This window comes from Panicum hallii, chromosome 9 (genome assembly GCF_002211085.1).
Source record: "Panicum hallii strain FIL2 chromosome 9, PHallii_v3.1, whole genome shotgun sequence".
NCBI classification, from domain to species: Eukaryota; Viridiplantae; Streptophyta; class Magnoliopsida; order Poales; family Poaceae; genus Panicum; species Panicum hallii.
The window spans coordinates 54034722-54055358 of record NC_038050.1 but is presented as its reverse complement, the minus strand read 5'-3'; the positions used below and the strand labels follow the sequence as shown (position 1 = coordinate 54055358).

At 46.7% G+C, this 20637-nt stretch overlaps 1 protein-coding gene across 1 annotated transcript; it reads right to left on the bottom strand.

The window, feature by feature from the left end:
* Nucleotides 1-5250: 5250 nt before the first annotated feature.
* On the bottom strand, nucleotides 5251-19186 carry LOC112873140 (predicted GPI-anchored protein 58). The gene is made up of 2 exons (XM_025936159.1): nucleotides 19067-19186; nucleotides 5251-5922 (listed from the first exon to the last, which is right to left on the bottom strand). Exons 1-2 carry the CDS (start codon nucleotides 19184-19186, stop codon nucleotides 5251-5253), a joined length of 792 nt encoding a protein of 263 aa, XP_025791944.1.
* Nucleotides 19187-20637: the final 1451 nt, after the last annotated feature.

Here is a 20637-nt window from a genome sequence, read left to right as displayed (position 1 = left end):
TGGTGACGGGCGAGTCGGAGTAGGGGAAGCAGAGGTGACGGCAGCGTGGTCGGCGATGATGCAGTGGGCTTTCTCCCCTCGCTTCAGCGCCTCTCTTAGATCGGGTCGAGTCTTGGGTTTGATGGGACACCGTGGCACGGCGATATTTTGATGACCTGCCCTGATATGCTCCCTTTGACTTTATATTACGCTGCGAGAGGGGCTCACTGCCAGTGAAGAGCAGGCGCACCCCAGATCAGGGCAAGTAGAAGGCGGAGGAATTGGTCCTTTGACCGATCGGAGATCACACAACTAACATTCTCCCCTTTGATCTCCGCCTTTCTTACTACTTATACTTAACATTTACTTCTCAATATATACAGAGCACGTTTCATCATGACAATACTTCTGTACCATCGGACGCAACGACCACGATACACTTATTCTTCTCAAAATAAACACTAGGCCCCTTTGTAATCCAGAAATCGTAGGCTCTACCGTAGACCCATATCGACTGAGTGTTCTCTGAACACATTGGGTGGTAAGCCTTTGGTAAGCGGATCCGCAAGCTCTTACTTGGTCCTTATACGTTCAATACTTTCAATATCATTCTGGATGTTCTTCTTGACAATGTATCTCTTAATATCAATGTGCTTGGCAGCACACTTGACCTGTTGTCATAGGAGCAAGATACTTAATTCCGGGTATGACTTTATCAACTTTAAGTGCCTGCTTGGTGGCCTCATATCATGTTATAGTATAGGTATGCATCACTGATGATACCGTAACTATCTGTTTTGTTTGGAGCTTTTCCACAATAAAAACTCTAACTGCGAATATTAACAACTACTGTGGATTTCACTGCACATCTCGCAGAAATTTTATCTTTGTACCCACAACTATTTGAGAGTATTTGTTTTTTTCTATCTTAGCATGAGGCGTATAATACTTTGCAAAATTGCAATACATTCTTTAACTCCATTCCAGTGATCTATATATGGACTGGACTTTTGCCAAAACATCCCAGATACGTGTGCTACGTTAGGGTGAGTTCTAACTTGAACATTCTTTAAGCTTCGATAGATGAAGTACATTTTATTTGATTGATCACTTCTTGGTTTCTAGGACTTTGAAATTTTCCAAATCCATCACCCTTGACTGTAAGAGCAGGCATAGTTTACTCAAATGCATACTATATTTCTTTAGAACCTTTTCTAAGTATGCCTTTTGCGATAATCCTAATACTCCTTTTTCTTCTTTCTCGGTGAACTTCAATTCCTAAAAATGAAAGAAGCTTCATTGATACCTTTCATTTCATCATTTGAGGATAAAATTTATTCTTCTCCAATAGTAGATTAACATGACTACTATCGAGTGAGATGCCATCCACATACAGGATAAGGAAAATGAATTTCCTGTTCTTGAGCTTTGCATAAATGCGATTGTCTTCCTCATTCTCTTTAAAACTCAAACTTTCTTATCATTTTATCAAACTTTGAAATACCACAATCTGAAGGCTTGTTTTAATCCATAAATGGATTTCTTGAGACAGCATCCCGTACGTTCCTTTTCTTCCATGACAAAACCTTTGGGTTGAGCCATGTGAACGTTTTTCATACAAATCCCCATTGAGAACTACCATCTTTACATCCATCTGACGTCATTCTGAATCATAATGTGCTACTAACGCCATTTTGATTCTAAAAGAATCCTTGCATGAGAAAGGAGAAAATATCTCATTACAATCTATTCCTTTTTCTTTGCATGCAACCTTTCGCTACAAGTCATGCTTTCTATCTTTCGTATTCCCTTTGGAGTCACATTTTATTTTGTAGACCCGTTTGCAGCCTACTGTTTTGGCTCCTTCAAGAATATCTTCGAAGTCCTAAAATTTATTGGTACTCATTGATCTCATTTCATCTCGCATGGCTTCAAGCCAATTCTGCGAGTGAGCGCTTCTCATGGCTTCTTCAATTAAGGTGGGATCACCCTCCATTCGAATTTCCTTGTTAAGTTAGAATTTTCTAACTTTTTGAGACCTTCTGGGGAACCTCAACTTATGGCACATCTTCCATGTGGAGCCGTTGCAGCTCTTCCTAGTATGCGACAATATTTTCTATAGGCTCCTGAAGGATAGGTTCTTCATTCGTCGTCGCTGTCAGACCCGGGGTTACGGGACTGTGTACATAACGTAGTTCATACAGGAATAGGGGATAGGGCATGTCCTATACCTTATCTATGTTGTATTCTACTCGTATGCGAAGTAGAACTAGTCGATACAGAAGGAAGCTACTCGAGTTGTACTAAAATACGATTCCTAGGCTAGTGTCGGACTAGAATTCATGTAACCCTATCCTTCCGGATATATAAGGGCGGGCAGGGACCCCTTCAAAACACATCAACACCCAAGACAATACAAACCACAAAATAGGACGTAGGGTATTACGCACATCACGGCCCGAACTTGTCTAAACCTTGTGTTGCTTACACCTTCGAGTTCCTGATCTCGGTGACACCCTACCTAAAACTCACCACCTCGGGTATACCCCTCGGTGGGCAGGCGGTAAAACACCGACAGCTGGCGTGCTAGGTAGGGGTGCGCATCAAAGATCCACCGGCGAACTTGATGGCATCGTTCAAGTTCACCAGTGCCGTGCCCCCCGAGGGCATGACGCTCGTTTTCGGCTCATGGGTTGGCGTCGCAGACGGCGCGGGCGATTTCCGTCGATTCACCATCGACGCTATGAAGCTGAAAACTCTCACAGCAAGTTTTCATAGCGAGCTCGACGAGTTCATCGACAATCTCGACGACTTGTTGACCTATGGCTCCGCCAGGAAGATCGGGGAGTAGTCCGTTTTCAATGCTACTCCACCCTGCGCTGCACCAACCACGCTCGGATTAGACTCACTCCAATCTGAGGACTTGCATAGCCGATCACGACTCGGTTCACGCAATTCGGCCACTGAACATCAGGAGGCTAACAATTCCGAGTCCCTCTCCGCATTGGAAAAGGACTTGGACTATTTACTCCAAATCGGGAAACCCGATGCCACGACATGTCGGGGGGCTGCGGGTCGCCTTGATGACGATGGTCTGATGATCACCTCCACCCCAGAAGGTCGTTTCGTGCATTGGAAGGGCATGAAATTCTCCGATCTACTCGAAGATGAAGACCGACTCGTGGCACACCTTGAGCCCTTGCCTTTTCAGGAGGGCAACCCATTAGCCACCACGACAGAAGAATCGACCGAGCTAGTCGAAGCGAGCTCTGACGAACTCATATCACACCAAGTGTTGATGGCAGAAGAGGGTGAGGATGATGGCATCTCACCCAATGAACACTTGACATGATATCCGAAGACGAGGCCACAGCCAACGCCGGCGACGAAAACGACATCGAGCGTGAGGCACGAAGGGCCAGGAAAAGAGCCCGCGTAGCCCGACGAAGGAGGGTCAACGAGTGCATGCGATCTATGCATCGTGAGCTAGACGCCGAATTCACCATCGTGAGCGAGCAGGGCTTCAGAACCCCCGTGGCTAACATCGCCAGGGTAACTGCCATACTCGAACGCAGCAACGATCCAAACTTGCGCCAAGCACTTCGCTACACACAGAGAGCATGGATCCAGCTCGATCGACAAAAACCGGCGTCAGCCATCGGAGCAGAACACATGGGCGAAAGCCGCAGCCAGGCTAACAGTCGAACGGCAGGCGGCCGTCCTCGACCTCAACGAAGCAATAACAACGACAACGCTCGTGGCCACTGGCGGGAGGCAGCAGCCACTTCCAGGAGGCAACCCGCGACAACCTAATCATCCCAACCATCGGAATCCTCAAGAAGACCTGCGCCAGAAAATCAATGAAGGACGCGATGCGCAATCCATAATTGATTCTAGATGCAGAGAGCGTGAAGTAGCCAATCCAAAAGGTACCGACTGCAGTGATCGCTTTCCAGCATTCACAGCACGGTTCAACAGTTACAAGTACCCTGAGGGCTTCAAGCAATTTGGGATCACCAAGTACGACGGCAAACAAGCTCCTCAGCAATGGCTACGATGTTACTCTACCGCCATAGAAGTCATAGGAGGCTCCAACACCATCAAGGTCGTCTACTTCCTGATGGCTTTGGACCCTGCAACGCTCACATGGCTGGAGAGCCTCAGCAACAACTCGATCGTCTCCTGAGAGGGGCTCAAGAAAGTCTTCATCAGCAACTTCCAGGGGGCGATCACCCGCGCAGGTACTCGTCATGACCTTGCTCAGTGTAAATAGAAACGCAACAAGCTCCTACGATCATACATGTGCCGTTTCTTCGACGTACGAGCCACCATTGCGAACATCTCGGAAGAGGACATCATCGACTGCTTCTACAATGGCCTCACCGACCCAGGCATCTAGAGAGACTTTGGGCGGAACAGATAAAAAACTGTTGCCGGACTTCATGACATGATTGTGACAGTTCGTGTATTTGTAATGCTAGACATATATTTTGTTAGTGTGAAATATGTGTTTGTTTGTATAAAGCTTATGTGTGTTTATGTGAAGCTTTTGAAAATTTAAAGTGCAAGTAAAAAGGGTATTTTTGTAATTACAAAAAAAACCCAGGGTTGTTTTTGCAAAATGTATTTGGAGAAGGATAATTTCAAAATAAGTGAAAGGTGGTTTTGGTAAACATGTTTTTCTTATTTAATTCCTTGTTAAAAATATATATTTATCCAAAAGTTGCATTGGAAATGCAAGTGTTGAATTGTGTAAAATTTTTGGGTAAAGTGCTAAAAATAAGGGTATTTATGTGATTTTATAAAAGTACAAGTCCTTTTATGCAAATGTTTGATTTACAAAAGTAACTTTAAAATTTACTTAGGGCTAAAGTGTAAAAGTGCAAGTCATCATGATATGTTTATCCACTCATAATGACGATTCTATCACGTCATCATGGCATGTCATAAATGCTTGCATTTAGGTCCTGAATTTTATAAAATTACGCTCTTTAGGATAAAAGTAATTCAAATCCAACTTTTGTTCCAAATTTCATGTGTAAACATACAAGTTTTAAGTTTTTGAACTTGAGCCCTAAAGCAATGTTGTAGAGATTGAAAAACTCTCCAACTTCCGTTTTGGGCATTTCTTCATTAGGGTTTTAAATCAATGGGAAATTTTGTTTTACAAATAGATCCCTACAGTTTTTCCATATTGCGCATAAGCCCTTGGGGAAAACCATTCCTCTTTCTCCTCTTTCTGTTCATCTTCTACACGGTTCCCTTTTTCTTTCACTGGCAGTCACATTTTCTCTCCCTTATCCTCTCCCCACCTCCCTCCCTTTGCTTGCTGCAGGCCGGCGTGGGCTCGGCCGGCAGCTGGTGGCGCGCGGGCGGCCCCACGCGGGCGCAGGCCCGAGCGCCGGCGTGCGCGAAGGCCGGGCGGCTTGGTTCGGGCGCGGCAGGGCGCAGCGCGCGCGGGCTCGAGGGCGGCAGCGGGCTGGCGGCGCGCGCAGGTGGTGGCTCAGCGCGGGTGGCGTGCGACGCGCAGCTGGCGGCGGGGCGCGCGCACGGCAGGAGGCGCTGGCGAGCTGGCGCGGTGAGCGTCGCAGGGGGGCGAGCGGCAGGAGTAGGTGGGCCGGCGCTCGATGGCTGGCGCAGGCGGTTGCGACGCGTGAAGCAGAGCGAGTGGCGCTGCGCTAGGCGGGCCCCGGCAGGGAGCGGCAGGTCCGGGCAAGCGCGGGCAGCAGTACACGGCGTGGTGGGCAGCGCCAGGCGCGGGCGCTGGGCGGTCAGAGCCCAGGCGGCGCGGTTGCTGGGCGAGCGGCCCGAGTGGAGGCACGCTGGATGTGGGCGAGCAGGTGCGCGCGGCTCGGGAGATGAGTGTGAGCGGGTGAGCGCAGGAGCAGAGCTGGCGCGGCGCAAGCACGCGGTGCAGGAGGAGCAAAGTGGATCCAGGCAACGCTGCGCAGGCGCTAGGAGCAAGCGGGCACTGGAGCGCACTGGCTCGGGCGCGGCGGCAGGCCGACGAAGGTGCGGCAGATGCGGGCGCACGGGTAGAGCAGTGCGCGCGCGGCGGAGCAGAAGCGTGGGCACGCGGGATTGGCGCGCGCGGTAGGTGCTAGAGGTGGCCGAGCAGAACGACGAAGTGCAGGCGTGCGTGTGCGAATACGGGACTGGTGACGCGTTGAAGAACGGTCTGCGCGAGCTTGAGCGTGGAGCTCGTGGTGCGGGAACGCGCAGGCACACGTATGCGGAAGTGTCGGTGAGGCTGTCAGCGATGGTGCAGGAGTAGCGATGGCGGCTGTTGTTCAGGGACGGGAACCCAATCTTTAGACCGGCGCCGACGCGAGCAAGCACGGGAAGGAGGCGGTCGCCAGTCTGGGGCACTGCCACCAATGGAGCACGCCCGACAAAGGCCGACGAATTGAAAGGAAAGGTGCGAGCTCATTCGCTCATGAGATGCACGAGGAGCGGCGAGCCGAAAGGAAAGACGGTAAAGCTGAGGTGGCGACCGGATGCAACGAGCTCGGAGGAGCCACGCATGGCGAACTCCCTTCATCCGTGCGGAAGTCAAGGCAGGAGTAACGTAGCGCGGGTTCGACGCACAGCGCAAGACCGGCGGCGGAGGTAAACCGGCCTTAATGGCGTCGCAACAGGTGAAGAGGGCGGCGGGGTTGCAAGACCCGGAGGTCCGAGTGGAATTGAACTGGCGCGTTCGCGAGTGCGAACGGGAGTGTTTGCCAGTGGCCGGCACGACTCGATTCAGCAAGCGCGTGCGAGACAACAGGCCATCTTCCACCCACGGCAACTCTTCCCGGCAAACTTCTTCGTCAACCACGTCGTCAAGCTTATCTCTTCACCGATCCTATTCGCCACGGGACTTCACTTTCCGTCTGTTCTTCTCCACAACTAAAGCTACCCCAAGGTTTGCCCTAATCCACTAAATCTTTCTAATGCCGGCGATTCCTTTGCCGGAATATCGTCGTTAACCTCCTGTTATCTGTTTTCCCCGACCAGGGACTTGATTACGATGTTTTAGAAAGTTCTAGGGTGTCCTTTGTAAAATTTCCAGAACTTTCTTTATTTCAACTCAGTGAAATTCTACAGTTCATAATTTTTCATAAGAAGTTCATAAAAACACAAAAATCAGTTCTGTTTGAACGCTTAGGTCAAAATCTATAAGTTTCATGTTGTGATCTTGAGTGAAAGTCTTTGATGTGTGGTCTAGGTCAAGTATTAGGGAATGAATGTTTTATTGTACTTTATATTGTGTGTTTGTGTTATCACTGAAAAGTAAACCATAGAATATGGGTCTTAAATAAAAATGTGTGTATGTTTAGTTAACCCTTTCATAAAAGTGCTCATATCCTTGCCGTCAAGACGTGATCCATGTCTTGATTGTCGTTTCCTTAAGATTCTTTTCGTAAAAGGATCTTTGTTAGTTCATGTACAACTGCTGCTTAGCCGCTACATCTCGACAGCTGTGCTTCAGTATCAAACTATCAGCTCAGCCACTAAGCATCAGTTTTCTTGAGTCTATGGTGTTTCTGTGTAACAGCTGTCAGTCGATACTTCTACCATCGGCTGGTTAGCTGATACGATTGTTACCTTTCTAATATCGGCTATTGCCGATACAATTCTTTCGTTCTGTTCTACATCGGCTGCACATAGTCGATATATCTAAGATGCACCCGCAATCTTAGGGTTCCTGCCATCGACCGACCCAGGCCGATTTTAGTTGCTCTCCATATCAGTTATGGCCGATCAATCCTTAGTTTTTTCCATCTTTATCCACACACTTCTATCAGTCGATTTATCGACTGAGAGATCGGCTATCTATATCTATCGGTCGTGTACCCTCAATCACACTCCTTTCGGCTATACGTCACTCAATTGTTGTGCTGACGTAATCGAGTCGATACAACCACACTTAGTTACCTAGAATAACCCTTAAGCACCTCTCAGTTAAGACAACTACTTTAGGAATCATCATTCTGCCAAGGTAATCGATGATTTCATCGATCACCTAGGAAACCGACGCACTCATCAATCAGCTAAACCTCTGTTATTTCCAATCGGCTCTATTGTAATCTTCAACGAATAGCCGATTCTAATTAGTTGTCCTCCTAAAGTTCTGTTTAAGTTTAGTTTCAAATCTTTTTAGTTGTTATGTGAATAGTGTGTTAAATGAGTGTTGAATTACAGCTTTGTTGTGAAGTAAAATAGTTTTGTGTGCACGCTTGAATGTAATGTTGCATTACATGTAGATACGACTACTTCGGTAACGGTACCTACGAGATCTCCCCGGAGTCTACGGAGAATGTTCCTAAAGATCAAGTGAACGTCACCAAGGAATTAACTGAAGCCCCGAACCAAAGTTCGGAAGATATTGACATTTCTAACTTCAGACCCACCAGTAAAGGCAAGCCCCGGACATATCCCACTACTTTATTTACACTGCAATCTATGCTTATTTATATCTTGCATTAAGTCTAGGAGTTGAAGTGAAACCCTAGATGCATGAATCCTAGGAATCCAATGTAATGCTCCCGAGTCCTTATCGGATAGTTGCTCCGCTAATAGGACCGGTAGAAGTCGAGTGATTTCCTGTCACTCGCGCGATATAGGAGTTGCATGTTTACATTTCTGCAACCACTATAAGGATGACGGACAGGGTCATGTGTTGTATCATGACCTGAGGTTTTACCCTGTCTGTTTTGATAAAAGTTTTAAGGTCGGAATGTGTGGTAGTGGTGGCTAAGTTTTTGAAAGTACTAGCCACATGCCGCGAAATATGGTAAGCGGTAAGCCTAGTAACCAATCGGCCCGGTAAGTGGACATACCTCCCACCACTCGATTAATTTGGTTCTTTTCACGCACCGACCTGTGGGAGTACGTTCTGCAAGGCAGACAGGAATACGGGTTTTGTAGTCGCGCTACAGACGTATGTCCTGTACACATTGGGTGTGCGTACGGTCCTGCAAGTCGCTTGTGGTGGCCTGTCCACGAGTCGGAAAGAAAGGTAAACGGTTGCTTTGGAACGCCCTGTCGGTGTTCCAAGCGTGTGAGTTAGGTGTACCTTGCAAGGTTAAATTCGATTCGAATCGTCCGCCTCTCACGAAGATTGAGATTGCTTATCCCTTTTACCACATTGAGTAAGAAGTGGAACTAATGATGGATAATCTTGATGGATGATAATCATTACCATGCTTGCTTAGTTATAAGTGCTTATCTAGAATGGATAATCACATAGAACTTGAAAGCTAAAAGTTGAAATTAAGGACCTACTCTTTGTTGCTTTTCAGCTGAAAATAAATCCAGAACCCTTGAAATGCCTTCATGAGTCTAGTTACGGGCTAAAGTATACCCAAACCCGGGTAAGCCTTGCTGAGTATTAGTATACTCAGCCTTGCTAGTTTTATGTTTTTCAGGTAAAGCCTTTGAAGACCCTACTCTTTCCCTGTTTTGGCCCTGTGCTCTCCCAGAAGGTTGGTCCGTGGAATGGGGTCCGTCCCCGACCAACATTGGTGATACCGAGTGATGTCGTGCCCGGGCTTAGCATGACATCCATCTTGACGACGTAATGTAAATCTTCGCATATGTTTTCCGCTGCTAATAACCCTAGCTTTATCAGTTTGTAATGTTTTCTCCAAATTTGAAACTTCGTACTACTTTTAGAAACTCTTGTAATGTAATTCCCTATTATGTAAATCGTGATAGTGATTGTATCTCTGGACTCACCTTCGTGTGAGGTAACCTTATTGATCCTGTGTATCGGTGGTTTATCGGGACGTTACCCGACAGGCCAAGGGATTATACCGTTTGAAGCACGTTGGAGCCCTCGGAAGTGGACTCGCGTACTTGAGCCGGTATAATTCAGGTTGGTTCTGCCACAGCTGGTATCAGAGCTATAAGGTTACTCTGGAGATACATTTTACCTTAAAAATACTTTCGGTATAAAAGTTTGACCAACCAAAGGTTTCCCAAAAACTACGTTGGATTCGTTAAGGATTGTACTTAGTACGTAAAGCCCTAGGGTAATGCTTATAAGGGAATTAAAGGTGGCTATAGTATATGTATATATAACTCTAACTACCAGCATTACTTTTCTGTCAAAACTTAAATTTATGCACAACCCAACTTTACTTTTTGTAATGACATCTTCGATGGTGAGGTAAGGAGGTAAGGATCCTCAGCCAACTGAGGGAGCTTGACCTTCCCGTCGGTGATGCGAACCGAACGCTGTTTCTCAAGCAGTGGCCTACTTGAGATGCTGCCAATGTACCAACCTCGGTTGACTACATTGGGAGTATATGGTTCGGCGCAGGGTATGGCGATCGCAGATCATACCCCCGCATTTTGCGGTACCCCCGTGAATACGTTATCTTGATAACGTATGTTAACGTTGTCTGTACGGCGGTAATTGTACAGATGCTGTTTCTATAGTGAACAGTAATGATTGGGGACGCTTTCATGACATGCTGGCATGAAAGGTTCAGTATATGCATATTGTGTTTTCTGCAGGAATGCTAACCACGATTCAATAGGTCTTGAACGGTTAGGATTATCGACTAGTTATTATAGGGAGAGACGTATTTATATTGTGCCACCGTACCTAACCACGTAAGACCAAGACTACTTGGCAGTTATTTTTGTTTGTGAGGACGATAGAACGTGCATGCATCATGTTATCTTGGATTGACCTGATTGTCTTGGTTGTTACGTTGATGAACTGAAATATGTGCTTGTATCTGAATGCCTGTTTTGATTTTGTGTGGTAGGAGTCAACGTAATCTGCTAGGCTAACTTAGAGTTGAGAACGCCTTTTGTGAATCAAGTGGAATGGGTTATATTTGAACCCTATCACCGATCTTAGCTTGATAGCTAAATCAAACCCTTGATCTTGCTTTTCCTTAAGGGTTAAATCTTGATAGTTGTCAGCAAACCCTTGGATCCATTATTTAGTGAATCATCTGTCCTCTCTCGATGTTGTACCATATCTTGTTGTCTATTCTGGTTACAACATCTGAAAGTTGCACCTTCGATTTTTGCTCAGATGATTTTGGATAAATTAAAAAGATGTATGACAATAATTACTTTTTGCATACAATTCTCCCGGCAAAAAAAAAGTCATGCATCATAACATATACCATTTTGGTCAATGCATGGTGTTGCATCATCATCGAAAGCCCGTAGACTAACTAACGAGTGTGCCTCTTGTACAGCTTTAGGTTGTCTTCAGCTTCTTAAGACCTATCTTGCTGTTGTTGGCACTATAGGGTTGCTATTCCTCTTTTGTGGTGGTGTTTAATCACATGATCATGTTGCCGTGTCGGAACCTAAGGCCTCATGTGTGCTGCAGCCATATGATTGAGCCATTAGGAGCGCACTGGTGACTAGGTCTATGTGACGTAACCCCACTACAATCTCTTCTTATGCAACCTTACTAGTGTCCTAACTTTTGATCCTCGCTTAAGGATATAGAACTACCCAAGTGATAGTCCCGAGAGAACGGTTGCGGAGTGTGAGTCGTGTGCATCATCAACTCATGATAGCAGTATGCATCGTACTTCATGCATTTCATACGTGCATACATTGCAAATATCATCATCCTTGCATCATAGTGTATGCATCATTTGGTCAACATCATGGTAATTGCATTGTGGTATATGCATCATCTCGGTCGTGCATGGGATCCCTCATCCTCATGTTGCACCATCATTGTAATCATACATCTCAGCAGTGCATCATGTTCATGGTTATATATCGAGCATTGCACTCTGAGTTGCATAAATAGGCATGTTTTGCAACCAACATCATCTAAATCATTCAGGTAATAAACTCTGAGCAAGAATGTTTCAAACGTCACTTGTCAATCTCTTGTACTATCATCACTTGCTATCCATGAGCTTTGTGATGAATGTCGCCGACATTTATCATCGTCATGTGATGATCTTAGCTCTACGAGAACTTGATCATCTTTTCTTCTCTTATCTTGTCATACTCATCCATGTACAATCTGTCTATGCTCTCGTCATACTCCAATGACTTTTACCATCAACATCAATCTCTACCGGTGTGATTGCTTTCTGCTACTTTTGATGTATGATTTGCTTCTCTTCCCTTAAAAGTCTTTCGTCCGAATCTCGAGACGAGATTCTTTTTAGGGGGGGAGGCTGTGACAGTTCGTGTATTTGTAATGCTAGGCATATATTTTGTTAGTGTGAAATATGTGTTTATTTGTATAAAGCTTATGTGTGTTTATGTGAAGCTTTTGAAAATTTAAAGTGCAAGTAAAAAGGGTATTTTTGTAATTACAAAAAAAACCCAGGGTTGTTTTTGCAAAATGTATTTGGAGAAGGATAATTTTAAAATAAGTGAAAGGTGGTTTTGGTAAACATGTTTTTCTTATTTAATTCCTTGTTAAAAATATATATTTATCCAAAAGTTGCATTGGAAATGCAAGTGTTGAATTGTGTAAAAATTTTGGGTAAAGTGCTAAAAATAAGGGTATTTATGTGATTTTATAAAAGTACAAGTCCTTTTATGCAAATGTTTGATTTACAAAAGTAACTTTAAAATTTACTTAGGGCTAAAGTGTAAAAGTGCAAGTCATCATGATATGTTTATCCACTCATAATGACGATTCTATCACGTCATCATGGCATGTCATAAATGCTTGCATTTAGGTACTGAATTTTATAAAATTACGCTCTTTAGGATAAAAGTAATTCAAATCCAACTTTTGTTCCAAATTTCATGTGTAAACATACAAGTTTTAAGTTTTTGAACTTGAGCCCTAAAGCAATGTTGTAGAGATTGAAAAACTCTCCAACTTCCGTTTTGGGCATTTCTTCATTAGGGTTTTAAATCAATGGGAAATTTTGTTTTACAAATAGATCCCTACAGTTTTTCCATATTGCGCATAAGCCCTTGGGGAAAACCATTCCTCTTTCTCCTCTTTCTGTTCATCTTCTACACGGTTCCCTTTTTCTTTCACTGGCAGTCACATTTTCTCTCCCTTATCCTCTCCCCACCTCCCTCCCTTTGCTTGCTGCAGGTCGATCCAGAAGGTACCGATTGCAGTGATCGCTTTCCAGTGTTCACAGCACGGTTCAACAGTTACAAGTACCCTGAGGGCTTCAAGCCAATTGGGATCACCAAGTACGCCGGCAAACAAGCTGTTCAGCAATGGCTACGATGTTACTCTACTGCCATAGAAGTCGCAGGAGGCTCCAATACCACCAAGGCCATCTACTTCCTGATGGCTTTGGACCCTGCACCGCTCACATGGCTGGAGAGCCTCAGCAGCAACTCGGTCGATTCCTGGGAGGGTCTCAAGAAAGTCTTCATAACTTCCAGGAGGCGATCGCCCGCGCAAGTACTCGTCATGACCTTGCTCAGTGTAAACAGGAACGCAACAAGCTCCTACGATCATACACACGCCGTTTCTTCGACGTGTGAGCCACCATTGGGAACATCTCAGAAGAGGACATCATCGACTGCTTCTACAATGGCCTCACCGACCCAGGCATCTATAGAGACTTTGGGCGGAACAGACAAAAAACTATTGCCGGACTTCGTGACATGATGCACGATTGGTCCGAGCAAGACGAGAAGATGCGTGAACGGGTTCCCGAGGCGCAATGACAACAACCCGAGGCGCACAAATGATAACCGTACCGACAAGAACCAGTGGGACTACTCGGGTTCATCCCGAAAGCGCAAGCCAGACAACCTCGTCGCAGCTGTGGATCATCCTCCATGAGGCCAGAAGACAACAACGCAGGAGTAATTTGAAAAGCTCTTGCAGAAGAAATGCCCATGTCATTCAGGTGCCAATCATGCGACAATCGATTGCTACAACCTCCAGAGGACATTCAGTAATCCCTGCAATGACAGGAAGAACAAGTCGACGAATAAAGAGCCTCAAAAACTATCAACGTCATCTTCGGAGGTGACGAAGAGTTCAGTTCCAGAAGGGAATAGAAACTACTACTCCAAGAAATCATGTCCGTGGAGCCGGCGGTACCACGACCACTCCAATGGTCGGAGGTCCCCATCTCGTTCTCACAAGACGATCAATGGACCAGCTTCTCGGAGCCCGGCAAATTCCCCCTGGTCCTGGACCCAGTGGTGGCAGAGGTCAAGCTCACCAGAGTACTCATCGACGGCGGAAGTGGTCAAAACCTCATCTTCGCCAGCACGTTGAGAAAGATGGGCTTGGACTTAACGGACATGCTCGCCCCAAGCAAGTCTCCCTTCTATGGCATTATCCCAGGCAACGCAGCGCATCCACTTGGCACGGTGGTCCTTCCAGTCACCTTCGGCACGAGGGAGAACTACCATACCGAACAAATTTGAAGTTGCCAACTTCGAATCTTCATATCATGCGATACTGATCACATCAAGAAAGCTACGCCATTACTTCAACGAGTACAAGATCACTGTGATTACGGATTTTCCGTTGGCGGATATTCTACACAATGAGGACGCCACGGGACGTATATCAAAGTGGGTAGTGGAACTAGGAGCTCTGTCAATTGACTTCAAGCCACGTGCTGCAATTAAGTCTCAAGCTCTAGTTGATTTTATGGCCGAGTGCAGAGAAAACTAAATTCCAACTCCAGTCGACAAGCCAGAGCACTGGACTATGTATTTCGATGGACCTCTTAAGCTCAATGGTGGAGGTGCTGGAGTCCTATTTATCTCCCCAAAAGGCGAACAACTGAAGTATATTCTCCAGATCCTTTTGGAGGTATCCAATAACGAAGCATAATATAAAGCCTTGCTTCACGGGCTATGTTTGGCGATATCACTAGGCATCAAGCGACTATTTGCATACGGCAATTCACTTATGGTCGTTCAGCAAGTCAACAAAGAGTGGGACTCCAACAAGGAGACAATGGACGCCTACATACAAGAAGTGCGCAAGCTGGAAAATAAATTTTCCGGACTAGAGGTTCATCACGTGATACGGGAACACAATGTCGGCGCAGATATACTATCCAAGCTAGGATCCACCCGTGCATAAGTCCCAGTGAGAGTTTTCATTCAGGAGCTGAAGCAACCATCCATCAAGTCCTCACCTCAGATAACCACTGATACCGGCCTTCAGAAGCCCGATCGGGAGGTTATGATGCTCGGAGAGGACTGGAAAGAAACTTAAATCGACTTCATCCGGGACCAAAGACTACCAGCGGGGATGGACACAAAAAGCGCAGTGGCAGCTCGTGTCATGCGCAGAAGCAAAGGTTTTGTCCTAGACGACAATAAACTCTACTGGCGTGGCGCACGATCAGGTGTACTCATGAAATGTGTCACGGGAGAAGACGGCCATGACATACTGCGGGAGATATATGAGGGCGTATGCGGCAACCACGCAGCTTCAAGAACGCTAGTTGGGAAAGCATATAGAGCTGATTTTTGGTGGCCCACCGCAGTGTCAGACGCTGAAGATCTGGTGCGGAGATGCCAAAACTGCCAATTCTTTGGCAAGCAATCTCACGTCCCAGCCCACAATCTTATCATCATACCGCCACCCTGGCCGTTTGCCTGCTGGAGCCGTGATATGATTGGGCCATTTACAACGGCGCTAAGCGATTTTACCCACATATTGGTAGCGATCGACAAGTTCACCAAGTGGATCGAGTACAAGCCGATAACCAAGCTCACACCAGACAGAGTCGTTGATTTCATCTCCGACATTCTGCATCACTTCGGCTTCCCGAATACCATCATCACGGACCTGGGATCAAATTTTATGGCTAACCAGTTCTGAGAGTTCTGTGAAAATGCGTGCATCAAAGTCAAATATGACTCCATTGCACACCCAAGAGCCAACGGTCAAGTCAAGAGAGTGAACGACATGATAATCGAGGGACTCAAGAAAAGACTCTACGATGAAAACAGCAAGAAAGGCAGAAAGTGGATACACGAGTTGCCACATATCATCTGGGGGCTCAGGACTCAGCTGTTCAAATCCACAGGACAAACACCGTTTTTTCTTGTCTGCGGCTCCGAAGCAATTTTACCGGCTGACATCATGTGGAAATCTCCAAGCGTTGAAATGTACAATGAAGGCGAGGCAAATGAAGCAAGGCAGCTAGAGCTTGACTCTGTCGAAGAGGCTCGCTGCACTGCTCTTGTTCAGTCAGCACGATAACTATAGGGGATCTGACGATATCACGACCGCAATGTCAGAGAACGGTAGTTCAGTATAGGCGATTTGGTCCTACGTTGCATCCAAGATGAGTCAGGATTACACAAGCTCAATTCGAGGTGGGAAGGACCGTTTATCGTCAAACATATTACAAGACTACGGTCTTATCAACTACAATACCTTAAGGGCCAAGACGTCCCAAATTCTTAGAACGTACAGAACCTACGCAAATTTTACCCATAAGAAGACACGCAGTGATAGCTGTTCTTCGATCGCCGAGACGGTTTCTTTCTGATTCAATTTGGAGGCCATGTGCCACAGAATCAGGAATGTAAATTTTCTATTAAAATTTGGAGGCTATAGCCACGTTCAAGTTTTATATAAATTGACTTCTTGCCATGAGCATAGCTGTTGTTGCGATGATGATCGCGTTTTTCCAAACAGGCTAGATCCACTCGATCGGACTCAATCTAACTTGTTTGACGGGCTCACTTGAGGAGCTATATCGACTACTCCCAGAGTCACTGCACTCGGGGTAGAATTGACTACTTGCTATGAGCATGATAGTCGTCGCGATGAGGATCGCGTACTCCGAACAGGTTAGATCCGCTCGATCGGATTCAATCTAACTTGTTTGATGGGCTCACTTCAGGAGCTATATTGACTACTCCTAGAGTCGCTGCACCCGGGGTAGTATGGACTACTTAGCCTATGAACGTGGATGGCAATCCAGAAATCATAAGGCAATGATAGACAGATATATTACAAGGAGAAGAGTACTTGTCTTTACAATAACTCAATCCTGTACTATGTTGTCTACTATTATTTCAACTACAGACCTGGCCTCTAGAAGGTACTCGCTGAACTGCTATTCAGAGCAGTCCGCAGCCGCACCCTGTGCGAGTACCTCTAGTCGAGCCTTAGGCCAAAATGACTTCACAAGACCTAAGGCATGGCTAACATATGTGGTGGGGGCCTCGGCGATGAAGCTGAGGACTTTCTATGGAGCTTCACGGAGTCGCTCCAGCAGGGATCGCCAGTCTACTGTACCGCCTTCCTGCGATTCCACCACTTCAACCAGTTGTTGGGCGGCCACCCTTAGGTCCTCCAGCTCTTTTTGGCGCTATTCCTTCTCTTCGCCCAGCGTCTTGATCTACTGAAGGCAATCGACGAACTGCTGCTCGGTATCAGCGATCACCTTCTCAGCTTCTCGATGTCATCTGTGCGACGATATAGGATATTCTTCACATCAGTAAGTAACTCTTCTTTATAAGTTAAGAGTTTCTTAACCTCTGCGATGAAGATAATGTTTCAGAACACAAGACCAACTGCTAGAGAAAGTACTCGAGCAAGGAAAGGACTTGCCTTGATGCGCTTTTTTCTGCTCCTTGAGCTGTTCTTGGAGCTCGAAGTTGGACTTCTCAAGATTACGGATGTCGTTCTTGAGCAGCCATGTTTCCCGTGTCCACTCCTGCTTCAGCTTACCGAGCTCTTTGCGAAGATGGATGTTCTTTCAGAGTTCTTCCTCGATGCGTCGATCCTTCGCTTGGAGCTCCCAGAGGCCACTCTCGACTGCCTTCAGCTTCTCAGATTTTACTTGAGAGCGTTTGGCCACATCCTGTATAAGGAGGAAGACTGAGAAGACAAAACAACTCGACAAAACATAATGGCAGAAGAGTAGTCATGCCTTACCAGGGTAAACTTGTACATCTCCTTGGAGATCTTCTGGAAATACCTCATGTTGTCGACCGAGAGGAGAGGATCATCCAACAGATCGTCGGTGACAATGTTCATGTATCCTCTCCCAGACGTTAACAGAGTTCCAGAGTTACTAGAAGTACCCGCAGCCTCTTCAGTTGATGGCTGCGGGGCACCTGCAAGTCAAAAAGCGTTCAATACACGAAGCCTGCGATCTAAGCAATTAGCTGCAGGGGGTCAGACACTTACCTATGCCATCCGCAGGAGCGGCATCGGTGGCCTCGACTTGTTCACCACCACCAGCACTGGATTTGATTTGCTGGGGCTCGGGAGGTGGTGGGTCATGCAGCGTCGCGTCCTCATTCCCGGGCGGCAGCAGTTGTGTGCTTTCCACTTTAGGTTGTCCGACTGGAGGCTCGGGGGCTGGAGTAGCCGAGATAGGCTCTGGCTCATCCAACCCTAAAGCAGACGAAGTCCTAACAAAGCAGAATCAGATATATCATCAAACAAGTCGAAAGAACAGAAGATACATTATGAACAAGGAGTTGCACTCACAGAGAGGATTTCTTCATGCCGGATTTCTTAAGTCTCAGTTTTACAACCACGGTACTCATTGCCGGTGGCGGGGTCACACCAGCCGAGGGCGCGGGATGTCCCGGCGAGGTACCCGCCACGGTAATAGTCACGACCCCTGCAGAAGAAGTCGACGGGTCCGTCCCAGCAGTTTCTGCAGAACCACCTGCTGGAACATCACCCCCAGCAAATGCGGTCCCGACCACCTTTCGGCACTTGGGGTCGGGAGGAGAAGAAGAAGAACTGCAACACAGACAAAGTAAGCATCCAACAACCACAAAACTTGATAATTCTAGAAGACGGCGGCCTCATACCTGGTGGGTTCGACTACGTTTGCTTTGCGCTTGCGTACCACCCGATGACCCCGAGGGACCGATGGCAAGGCTTCTACCAACTCCACTGATGATCCAGGGAGTTGTTCTTGTTCGTCTTCCCTTCAGCCGCCTTCTCCGCTAGGGGGGTCTCGCTCTTGGTTGTCTCGCCGCTGGGCAGATAATAAGATGATTGAGCCCTTTTTGCTTCAGCTGCAGCGCTAGGGAGAAGGTGGTACAGTCGGGGGATGTCGGATTGTGGCGGATAACTCCGGTACAACGCCGTGTGTCCCTGCAGAGGATTCTCAGTCAGCGGAAGTTTCAGAACAACAGAAATTATTCCAAGTAGTCGAAAACTTACCGGCTCTGGAGGATTTTGTGCAGAGAATAGCTCCGGGATGTAGGGAACTGTGTTCACATCCAGCAGCACCCGCTTGACCTGGATGAGCGTGGCATCATCGGTCAATTCCTCTGCGCACATCCGAGACGGGTCTTCAGCACCCATGTACTCGAAGCCTAGTGTATGGCGTTGCTGGATGGGTTGGATTCGGCGTTTGAAGAATGACAACATTACAGACGTGCCGGTCACCCCTATTTCCTTATGGGCTGCTATGAGAGCTAGCAACTCATCGACTTGGTCCATGTCCCCCTTGGACAGCTCGTTGTTCCACTCCGGCCGTAGGACAGGGGGCTTACCCGATCTTTCAGGGAGTTGGGGGGCATGGTTTCCGATGTAGAACCAATAGTTTTTCCATCCAAGGATGTTGGAGGGGAATTTGTAGGAAAGATATTTGTCACCGGCCTGTTGCCTAAGCTGGATGCCGGCGCCCCCTACAATGGATGGATTTTTGAAGGTAGGTTGCGGTTTTACACGGAAGAGATAGCAGAAAAGATCCCAATGGGGTTCAATTCCAAGAAAAGCTTCACAAAAGTGGATGAAAATAGCAATGTGGCAGATCGAGTTCGTGTTGAGGTGATGGAGCTCAAGCTCGTAGAAATAAAGAAGGCCACGGAAGAAGGAACAGGTGGGGAAAGCCAAACCCCATTCAGAGAAATGGTAGAATGAGACGATTTCGTCTACATTCTCCATGGGAAGATATTGGCGAAAAGAAGGGCGCCAGTTGACGAGATTTTTCCCCTGAAGCAAACCCTTAGAAACAAGATTCAGAAGGTCGTTATTGGCGCACTTACTGTAGGTCCACTCCCCCGAAGGCGGCTGCGATTCCTTCCCCTTTCCAACCTTCTTTTTGGATCTCTCGGGCGCCATTTCAGATCTGTTTGTCACGAGTTGCTTCACTCACATGCACTCGGGGGCTGCAGAGAAGGGGCGGAGAGATTCGGCTAGCTTGGGGCTTGTCAAAGGAGGTGAAGGCGGAGCACGGATCTGAATGGGGATTTGGAAATTACTCGGCAGATTGAAGATTGGAAGCACGGATTTTACCCTAAGTTATCGCGGGGTTAAATAACCAGCGGCCGGATACAGATTTACTGTTCCGAAGTTGAAGAGTCATCACAGGGAATATTCGGAAGATGAGAGATTATTTGGTGGATTTTTAGATAAATTATTCGATTAATCATTTTTTTAGGGTTAATTGTCCCGAAAAAAGGGATTTTTCGAACTCCAAATCTAACTTCTATCATCTGTACCATCACACCAATTATTTTCCAAGGGAATATTTTTTCACTACATGCCACGACCATTGGATCCTTTTTTCCAAGCCTGAGAGATTTGTATTCAAGGCTCGGGGGCTGCGGGATACGTGGCATCGACTACTTATTTTTCGAATATATTCGAAGAGTAAGCAAGGAAAATTCAAGACTAATGTGACCCTCAGCCTGATTCTTCGATTCAAGACTCGGGGGCTACTCCATATGGAGTGCGATTTTCCATCGCACCTCATACCAAAGAAGTGATTCGGAGCATGAGCACCT